Here is an 11233-nt window from a genome sequence, read left to right on the forward strand (position 1 = left end):
GTTTTATAAAGAAACAATTTATATTTTAAAGTTATTTGGATGGATGTTCAAAATATTTTAAAGAAATAAAAAATATAACGTTAACGTAACAAATAAGACATGGATAAAGCAATTAATTCGAACATTAATAAAATAATTCTAACGCAATAACGAGAAGAAACACCCATAGTAACACATAGACGGGTCCGTTTGGATCTTTCTTCTCTGCAATTGTCGTCCGTACAGATACAATCCTTCAATCTCCACCCCGACGTTTGCCTGTTTAGAACGGAAATGCTGTAATCACAACGTCTGGTGCACTTCTCACCTTCAACATCCCTCTGCACAGTCTCTTGTAGTAATAATAAGCTTCTAGACACACCGAATCAGCGCGACAAATCGACAGGGCCGATTTAAATCCACGGGGGTACTTTCCACTCGCGTCCTTCCGGCGGGATTCCAACACCACCGAGTTCTGTTACGTACGGTATGACAGTAGACGTCGCTCCCACACTCGCAATCCCACAAATCGTACCCCTGGGGTGTGGTGGCCAGCGCGATGACCGACTTGAGACAGAACTCCGAACATTCCCGGATCGAGCCGTATCTCTCTCGTTGACAATTGATGCGGTAGTTGTGAAGTGTCATCCCACACGGCATCTCCTCTGTGCACCTATCGACCACTTCGTCGCAAGTGTTGGACGTTTCTATAGAAACGGAGTACAGACTCAGCAGCAACATCGGATATAACATGGCTTCACCCTCATTGGATGCGAGTGACCCGAGATCTATCCACAATGCCATTAACATTGATCTTATATACGAAGCATCTTATATGAGTAAATAGCTATTTGCGCAAACTCGTACGATTATATAAACGTACGAGCAATTATTTATTGTGACATCGTCACAATAAATAATTGTCACAACTTTTAATCATATTTTTAACTTATTTAATATAAATATATCCTCTCCACCTTAAATTAGCAGTGTCTTGCTTCTGTTAGCAGCAGAGTTGTGCCATTCATCTATCTAACTCCTTATACCCTGTTCGCATCGAGCATTTCAATCTGGATTGTGACCAAGGTCGGCGACTATGCCTTGGTTCTCCTACCCTCGACTGTTTCAATCGCGATTGACTCAAGAGAGTTCTTGAAACTAGATCCAGTCATAAGAGAGATTCCACAATCCCACGCTCGCGAGAAAATACAAAATGGCGACGGAATACATGTCGAGCTCTCGACAGAGAAATAAAAAAAAAAATACTGTATTTGGAGAGACGATGACATCTGTCTATTGTTAGATAAATGGCAAGAAAAAGCACTGTATTTATTTCTAACTAAAATTTTCCTTTTGTTTGTTAATGTTCGTGACTTACCGCGTAGTTATGTCAGTTTTATCATCGCGTGTATTAGCCGGGTTGTTTTCAAGCTGACTGCCAGTGCGAACAGCACGACGTTCGACTAGCGACAGTCACAATCCAGACTGTAGGTAAATCGAGATCGAAGTGAGTCGTGGATTGTGTGCGAACGTAGTATTACAGAAGAAAAGTTTTGAATTAAAATCACGTCACTTCCCTTCTAGATCGGAAGTTCATAAATAGTTATTCGGTGTCTAATCTTGATAATTTACATATCTGATCGTGGCTTTCCCTTCTCCAGATTACGGAAGGTCAGACAAACAGACGGAGGATATTTTAAAGTTTGTAACATATCCAGTTAAGTAAATTTTTAAAAATATATTTAATTAAGCTATTTATTTCATACATTTCTTGAAGTTTTTAAATAAAAAGATAATAAAATCTTATACAATAAAATTTTAATAACTATTAAAAGACATTTATTGATCAAAACGTCATAAAGAAAACTTGATGAGTGGGTGGACGACTGCGAAACAGAATCGGGCTCCAATGCCAGAAATATAAATACAAGATTAATATTTAGGAAATATTTTGAAAAAACATAACATATTTTATATTTAAATGTTAAAAAATAAATATTTTTCCCAATAAAATTATTTCTGTTTTGAAGTAAAAATCAACCGTTTAATGAAGGTTCATCAACTGATGGATCGCGATCGACAGAGATCGAAGACCCCGTTCACAGATGATGTTTATTTTTTAAATATTATCATTTACATTGACAATTAACACCATTAATTAACTGTAAATATAACTACATGCTTAAGAATATTATTTCTGAATTTTTTTTTATAATTATGCAATGAATAAACGGTAATAGATAACAAATTATTAATATTTAACATGATGCCATCTGTGGAGCACAGTTGTTAATTAAGCAATGTTGCGTTGTAGTAGACCGTTGTACTAGTAAAACGATTAAAGATATAGCACTATTAAATTTATTTTGTAATTAAAATTAATATTAGTTAAGGATCTACAATATATTTCATGGAATAAGGTTATTTTTTTTCTCTTATCAGATGCTTTACTGTTGAGGAATGGCATAAGTCACACTAGAGAATGAAACAAAACATATTGAATTTTAAAGAATTTCTAAATTTTTATTGACTAAAATCGACTGATATTCTAAAAATTTTATTATTAATAAATTTAGTTGAAAAATCAAATAATGGTTTTAAAATCTTCAATTGAATTTAACTACTTTCCTCGGATGAAGACCATTTTGAAGGTGACTTTGTCATCAGAGTATAGAATAATTGATGGATGTGTCTCTGCCCGCATTCCACGTTGTCTCCATCGAATAGAAATTGGACATTATCCAAAATTTGGGTTTCGCAATGTCGCGGGCCGAAACACAACAACCACGTTATGTATTTTGGAAAATTTAAAATTGGAAAAACGATTTTGTAATAATCGGATTTGATTAAAGGAAAGGGGTCGAAGAACATAACTCTGCAAAATCCAGTTTGTTTACAATGGTATAGTTCCGCTCGTATATCCACTTCTTCGCAAGATTTGTTGATAACAACGACGTCGACAATGCGAGGTAGGAATAGACTTGGATGATTTGGTATGAGAAAGAAACCGAATCCGTGTAGATAAATGGATTCTGTTACGGAAATTTCGCTCTGTATAACTGGGTGACAAATCTGAATGGGATTATTGAGTTTGCATGAATATTTACACACTTTATACAGAGATCGAGGTTTTCTCCATCTGCAAACCCAAGATGGAAGTTCGGAAATGTATTGGGGATTTTCTATGGCACTTTTAATTTTCTTTGTTTCTTCTTCTGTGAGTATTTCGCATTGTTTAATCATTTCATCGAAACTGTAACGTGTTAAACTCAAAAATCTTATATGGCGTAACACCGGCTCTAAAATCTTCCTCAAGTTACAAGGTTTGCAATCTTCTTTATTCTTGCTACAAACGTTGGTTGCCCAGCGAATCACAGCTTCGAACAAATCGTTTTCGGTCAGCAACTTTAAATCGTAAGTTACCAATTCGCATAAAGTCTCCAACTTAATGTTAAGAAAATAATTCAGCTTGAAAGTGGCCGAAGTCTCTTTTGAAACAACTTCTATGCATTTCTCCACCAGATCTCTATCGGAATATTCTAGTGCCAACTCGTAAATATGCCAGACGTGGGCCACTTTCATCTTTGCCATTAGTTTCGACCGACATAATTCTACAAGACACTGAATACGATATTTATGGGCGGCTTTATACAGGGTTATGTTATCGAATTCCGAACAGGCAACCATTTTATCTGTGTAAATAAATCTGAAAAAATTAAGTTGTAATATTATAATCGTACATAAAATATATATTAAATGGTACACAAACCTCAAAAGAGATTCGAAGCTATGACAATCGATGTCGTCGATCTTTATTTCGGAATCATTCACTTTGTCCGGCCCATAGAACATATTTTCGAACACTTCGCTGTACATTGAGAGTATCAATTTATGTACATTGAAATGTTTTCTCTTCGTCTCATTCCCTGCATAGATAACAACGTCAGACAGATGACCGGATAACAGATGAGTCTTTCTTTCTGTATCTGTGGTCAAATTACGTTGCCATGCCATAGCTAGACAAACAACACATCATACCGATTATTCACTACCATTAAATATAGGTATAGTTGTATTTTAAGAAATATTATTCAATTACCTTTAAAATAGTCTTTCTTCAATAATTAATTTTCTGCGACAATGTTTTAATTAATTTTTACGCCAGTCTTCCACGTAATAATTGGAAGAGAACAGTTATGGCATACAGACAACTGTATTCATAAGTGGTAGTTTGCAGGGCCTGCCCAAGAGCTTTTGGCGCACCCAGGGACCCAAAAATTCCTGGGCCTGCCCTGGTGGTTTATATTTATGTACAGCAAGGATTAATAAAATTGTTTACTACATAAAGAGGTCGCTGTTTAGTCCTTGCTACTGTAGATGGTGGATTATCGTTATAGTTAATTACAAGGTATTTTGCAATCCACTCTAATTTGATTAAACTGCATCACTATATCTGGGCTATTTCAATTATTTTATATTTTACTTTTTTTACAGCGCCAACTAAAGAAGCTCAAGATGTATGCGAGCAAAAAGCTTATTAATTACTGTATTTCAGTTCTTTTAAATGAACTATTTAGTACCTTGGATTATGTCAACTCTGTTTTGTGTTGATTCTCCGCGTGATAAAAGACAGTTCAGCATTTACTTTACATTTTACTTTACATATTCGCACGGCATCCGTTAATTAAATCTAAAATTATCATTTCGGAAATGGAATCTCTTCTGTTACGGCTAACGGAAATCTCAGCCGGGCACAAGTTCAGGGTGGTCGACACTCGAGAGTGTACCCCATGGTTCAAATCTATTCTGGGGTATACGTTCGTTTTTCTTGCTTCGCACTCGCCGACGTCCTAGCAACAAGTGACCAAGTAACAAAGTGTCTGAACCTGTGGTTCCTCTCGTACCGCGCAGGATTAAGGAGGATACACACATGCGGCGCGGCAAAGAAAAGCGGTGTCGCAAACGCATCTTCGCCGCGCGGCAGCACGATCACACAAGCGGCAATCCGCTTACATTTCGGCGCACGCGTTCAGTATTCAAGATGGCGAACGATACCGACACTGTCGCTATCCACGTGTTTACAAGTTTTGTTTTGTACGGCTTGCTTTATTTAGCTAGAAGATTTTGTCAAAGATTCGAACGAAGATATTGGATTATATTGGAAGATATTTTCTTGGATCGAGAAAGAACTGGTGTACAATATGTAAGGTCGCCGACTTCCAGGGGAAAACAGTTAATCACGCTTCAGGAAAACCTAGGGTCGAAATCGTATGTGGGTGGTGGCGGTAGGAGACAAAGATGACAAGTGTCTTACAGAAAACCGTTTATTCTAACTACTAAGTTAACTTACATATTATTGAGGTACAACACGATCTAGACCGTTAGGGCAATGTAGGTATGGTGACGTTGGGAACGTTCCGGGCTTCCTAGGTCGTTTTCAAAGACAGTCCTTTTGTGGCGCTGATGAATGAAGCGATGTGGTCTCGTTGTAGAAGAGGAGTTCTGTCGGCCTCTGTAGATGGCAACCCCTTTTCCGGGATCTTCGGACAGTCTTGACTGGTGCAGACTCGACTGGAAAGAAACCGCCTGTCTGGAGGAGAACCGCCGCACTTCTTCCAAGAATGAAGGAGGATCGAACTCTCTCTGTCTGGAGGAGAACCGCCCTTCAACCCTGAGATCCGGGGGTTTTATAAGATTTTCCCGAAACCCGAGACCGATCCGGGTCGAGAGGGGCTGACAAAGCCTTTGAAGTTCGCGCTCGTATTTCACGCCGTTATGGCTCCAATCTGCCTTATGTTCTGGTGGCTAATTTCCCCCCTTTGTTTCTCACTCCCGACACTTGTTTGCGAGCACCTGGACAAAACTCCTCTCTTGGTTGACATCCCCTCGGTCGTTGGTCATCGAGTCGCGTTTGTTTTAGGATAAGTTTTAAGAAAGTTTCTTTCGTGTATGGTCTGCATCACCAACACATGTTCCTGACCCGAGTTGACTCTCGAAATATCCGACTTTGGAACTTTATAATTATTCACCACTTCTACGCGTTTTTGCGACCCTTACAAAAATATACTTATTCCTCGATTATGGTCTCTCGATAAAGAATACTATTCTGAGTAAGATTCGGTTGTTTTGTTCTTTGAATTAAATTATATATGATTGTTTGTGTAGAATTTGTGTTCAATTTATTATCCTTTCCTCTTTATTCTGATGTTAGTTATCTTTGTTAACTGCGTCGAACATTCCGCCATTAAAACACCACGTGATTGTACTTTCTCACGTGACTACCAGACGAACTGTTATTGGCTGATAGAAACGCGTCTTGGCGGCGGCTGCCGCGAAAGACAGAATTCGACTAACTTTCGCGGCACGAGAAAAGCGGCACGAAATAGACCTCTGCGGCAAAAAAGTGAAGTCATTCTGCCGCTTTTCCTTGCCGCGCCGCATGTGTGCATCACTGTTGCCACGTCTACCGATTTTGGTTCCGGTCTACCGATCTACTGATTGAAGACCAAATCTACCGAAAAATTGACGATAATTCGAAAAAGAAATTTTTATTAAAGAAATTATATAACAACCACTCCAATCGAAAATATTGATTTTAAAAATCCAAGAAATTATTTTGCTGTAGAAAACATGTATTTTGGAGCGAAAGTCATCGCTTCAATGACGTAACTGAACCTTACAGATGAACAGATTAAATTTTTTCGACTACGTTGTTTGGATATTTACATTGAAGGCTGCACCCAAATTACTGTTAGATTTCTTCTTAAAAACAACTGTATAAAAAATTTAGTTTTTTGAACCCAACCGTTGTTAAAAGTGGGACTATACATACAATTACAGATGTTGCTTTGTTATTTCCTAATCTCATAACTGATCGCGAGCTTCAAAGTTTACATTCCGAATGGAGACTATTAAGAAATAATCAAGAAATACAATCGTTTAGCAAATGATGTGCAAGTTTTCTGGCGAAATATTAATCCGTTCCAGGTGCACGTCCGTTAAGTGAAACGTCCGTTATACGAAACGCATTTTTCCATAGAAATACATGTTAAAACATCTAATTCGTTCCGCTGCATAAAATAACCGTACTGTATCATAAAAAATGAACATAGGGTGCGTTCTTTTATTCTTCCGCGTAACTCTGCGCGAGCGACATCCGTTTAAAAATTCCTGCGGAACGCGTTCCTAAATTCTGGTGGGAGTGCGCGCCATCGAACGGCAGAAACGGCCGCTTGTAGCAGTAGTTTACGGTGGAAAGCAACATGGCGTCCTCCATGGCTCAGATAGTTTCGTTTCCGGGTCCATTATGTGCTTTTATGAATGAAAATTTAGAAATTGTGAAAGCGCAAGTTAGTGCACGCAGTGATGTGTCTTTACAAACTTTTTTCGAATGGTAGCCGGCATTCTAATTTTTTTCATGGCTATTTTGAATGCTCTTTCAATAAATAATCCATTTTATGGTTAAATTTTACAATTGGGACCCTTCTTTTGCCTTTAAAAGCTCATATTTTAGAATTATAGATTCCTCCATCACGATACTATCGATAGTGCGAGCGCTGCCTTCTTTCTTTCTTTCACCGTTCCTAAATGCCTACAAACAGCAGCGCACTCCCGTAGTAGCGGAGACGCAGAGCGACTGCTATTAAAGAACGCACCCATGGAGCAGTCACCAATTATGCCGGAAGGTCCGTTGTTCGCAGCGTCCGTTATTCGAGGCGTACGTTAGTGAGGCACCACTGTAGTCGGAAAAAATTACTGTTACGATTTTCCTGTGAAAGATAATTTAATTTCAAAAATAACAAATAGAGTGTTAAACAACATAGAAACGGAAGATATTGAATAATAATTATTATTATTATTAATATCCGAAAAATAAAAAGTAATTTTTCGTTAGAAAAATAAGACAAAATGTACCTACTTAATTAGTAAATTATTCTCAATTTCAGATGTGGTAGCTGTATATACATAATGTGAATGTATATCTCTTTAATCCGAATGAATAAATCCGGTAGACTTCCTTACAGCTATCGGGTTAGGTACACCTTTATTGGAAATTACAAATGCATTTCGGGCCTATGTAGCGTTTAAGCCCCTCCTCAGTGTAATGCTACAGAAATATTAAAAATAAAAATAACAAAAAACAAACGCGCGTGTAGATAAACGCTACATAGGCCCGAAATGCATTTGTAATTTCCAATAAAGGTGTACCTAACCCGAAAGCTGTAAGGAAGTCTACCGAATTTATTCATTCGGATTAAAGAGACATACATTCACATTAGTAAATTATTTTTTTTACGTAAGTGTTCTGTGTTAGTTTTTGTTTTTTTTATTGTTTTATAGTTTATAATAGAATAAATGACAAAAAACACGTTATTGTTTATGTGCAACCCTTTTTCTGCCACAAAAAGTCGATCTACCGAAAATTACCGATAATTGCCTAAGGAATCTACGGCCGGATGGCCGAGCGGTAAAGGTGGCAGCCTACCGCTCTGGGGGACCCGGGATCGAATCCGAACGGGTCGAATAATCCCCAGGAATTTTTCGGGGGGTGGTCCGTTCGGATATGTCGGGCCCCGTCCCTCACCACCCGGTCGCCCCATTGTGGGCCTGGCCGAACCCATAATGGGCCTACTAAAAGAGGCCCTCTTAGTGCCCACAGGGCAGAAAGAGTTTAAAAAAAAAAAAAAAAAAAGGAATCTACCGATGGCAAGCTAATCGGCGTGGCAACAATGGTGTGTATCCTCCTTTACTCTTGCAACGACTTCCATTGCCGCGGCTAGGGGTTTTCTGCCTTAGGGACATTTAGTCATAATCCCACGAACAATAGCTTCGCGCCACTGGCCACTCGAACAAGCACATGTACTGTACCAAGTGTCCTTTACATGGACGAGCCACACCAGGATCTATACAGGTTGAAAGTATTCTTCTTTCTCGCATGCAACCTTCGCCAAGGTAAGATAGAACAGTTTGAGACTACATTTTCGTAAGGTTGGATATGAATGACAGTGTCCGTTATTTAGAAGTAAATATAAGAGATGTCTTATTTCAAGGGTCTGGCGATTGTAAAAATGCCCGTTAAGTAGGGGTGTCCACTATTCGGGAGTGTCCTTTTACGGCAGTTTCACTGTACAGTAGAGCATCGTTTATCCGAATCCATTGGGAACTGGGGTTGTTCGAATAACCGATTATGTACGAAAAAATATATTAGGGTCGATTTACACACAACAGTGACGTGCCGGCACAGTGATCGTTTGGTGCATAAACATCGATAAATATCACACATAGCCAGAGTTTTATTTACCACACGTGATCTGTATTCTGTCAATCATACAAGTGTCGTACATGAAATTCTGATTGGCTATGTGTGATATTTATCGATGCTTACCGCACTGTGCCGGCACGTCACTGTTGTGTGTAAATCGACCCTTAACCTGTCCGATGGTGAATTTTTCTCCGTTGCGTGTCGCTTCGTGTTGAATTTTCGTCGATTTTAAGCCAAACGAAAATTTTTAATAATAATAATCGAGGCTATTGTATCGTTAAAAATTATTTCTTTATTTTGTACAAACAAAATAAATATATTGAAAAATATAAAAACAAAAAATTATACTTTAGAAGTTAATCTAGTATCAGAAACGTTCGATTCAGCGCGACACAGTCCGACTGGAAAGCTTTCGGTTAACCGACGTTTCGATTGACCGGCTTTCGGATAAACGACGCTCTACTGTATTATTATTTCTTGTTTACAGATCCGACATAACTTTGGAATTGTAGTTGGTAGCCATAAAAGATTTCCAGAAGCATTTTTAGAGTGAGAAAATATCAACTTTTAAGTCGCCTTATATTTTATTTTATTTATAATTCCACCTTATATTCTTAAAATCTTCCAATCAGCAACGGCAACGTGGAAATTACGATATGTTCGAAAATCGTGCGATTCCAAATTAGAACCTTGCGCCATCCTGACGATGCCGTTTTAAAAAGGAAAGAAATTGTTTCCTTTTCAAGTGAGTGGTTCTTTCGCTGGTTTTTTTTTATTGACTCATAAGGGGGTTCCATACAAGCTTTCGACAACGCTGTTGATATTGGTCATCCGGCCATCTGGTCCCTCAGGTGTCAGATTAACAACCTTCTAATCTAAATTGCTAATAAGTAGAGACAATATGAAACAAGTTCATTACACAATTCCATCTTTTATATAGATTGAAGAAGATGCCAAAAGTGACAAAGAATTGGATTAAGAATAGATACAACCCTACAGATATTTGGAGAACTAAAATGACAAATTCTTCATTTAATCTTCTCCCTGCCAAAAATAAGAAGAAAGATTTAAATTCTGGAATTTCGAAGAAATTAAAAGAAGAATCAACTTTAAGTGATGATGAGTGGACGAGTATAACAGATTTAAGCAATGAGATTACTGAATCACAGGAATCAATTAATCGCAGCAGAGAATCTATTGAATTTCCGCGTAATGTTTACGATACTTCAAATTACGAGCATAGTTTTAATGAAGTTGAATACGATAAAAGTGGGAATATAAAATTTTCTACAATGAAAAATGTGAGTGTTTGTAACGATGGCGTATTAAGTTCACTTAGTATATCGCCTATAAATAAATATTCATTTGTAGATTATTTAGAAGCAAATTTAACAAACGAATTATCACATGGGAAAGCCAATCTCAATGAAAATAAGCACGTAATTAAGTACTGGAAATCTTTAAACTGTTCAGAAATTGCCATCAAACAAGTAAAGAGTGAGGGAACATTGCATGTTGCAAACAAGTACGATGTGGAGTTCATTCCATTAACCAATGCAAAACAACAATTAACTAGTACACCCTTGAAAGTTAACCCCGGTCTCAAAGAACTCGATATATCCGAAATTAAATCGGACGTAGACGATCAAAATAGTGAAATAAGTCTGTGTGTTCCTGCCGTAGAAGTTGCCGACGAAGATAAAGAAAACCTACACATTGATGACAATGAAGATGCACAATGGGAAGAATTACACGACGTACCTGATGACAATTCTTTGAACACAATGTCCGTTAATGCCGAGCATCCGTATCCCGTATGCAGCATACTTTCTACGTTAATGAAACGGCATAAAATATCAAATAAAACAAAAAGTGATTTTAGAAACACAGCGAAATCATTACAGCAATATCCTGTGTGTTGTCTTGTTTCTTTGTTTCAAGAGAGTTAAAAGATTTATTTATATTATTGTAAATGAATGTAATTTATATCAG

The 11233-nt window shown here is 37.7% G+C and overlaps 2 protein-coding genes across 2 annotated transcripts; one reads left to right on the top strand and one right to left on the bottom strand.

Moving 5' to 3' along the window:
* Nucleotides 1–2522: 2522 nt before the first annotated feature.
* On the bottom strand, nt 2523–4172 carry LOC136979283 (BTB/POZ domain-containing protein 6-like). The gene is made up of 3 exons (XM_067275225.1): nt 4079–4172; nt 3749–3995; nt 2523–3685 (listed from the first exon to the last, which is right to left on the bottom strand). The coding sequence occupies exons 2-3, from the start codon at nt 3991–3993 to the stop codon at nt 2596–2598; spliced, it is 1335 nt and encodes a 444-aa protein (XP_067131326.1). The 5' UTR covers nt 3994–3995; nt 4079–4172; the 3' UTR covers nt 2523–2595.
* Nucleotides 4173–9848: 5676 nt separating this feature from the next.
* On the top strand, nt 9849–11233 carry LOC136979284 (uncharacterized). Its single transcript, XM_067275226.1, has 2 exons — nt 9849–9986; nt 10182–11233. Exon 2 carries the CDS (start codon nt 10192–10194, stop codon nt 11188–11190), a length of 999 nt encoding a protein of 332 aa, XP_067131327.1. The 5' UTR covers nt 9849–9986; nt 10182–10191; the 3' UTR covers nt 11191–11233.

The sequence above is a fragment of the Centruroides vittatus genome, unplaced genomic scaffold, assembly GCF_030686945.1.
Source record: "Centruroides vittatus isolate TY-2023 unplaced genomic scaffold, ASM3068694v2 contig_602, whole genome shotgun sequence".
In the NCBI taxonomy this organism is placed as follows: domain Eukaryota; kingdom Metazoa; phylum Arthropoda; class Arachnida; order Scorpiones; family Buthidae; genus Centruroides; species Centruroides vittatus.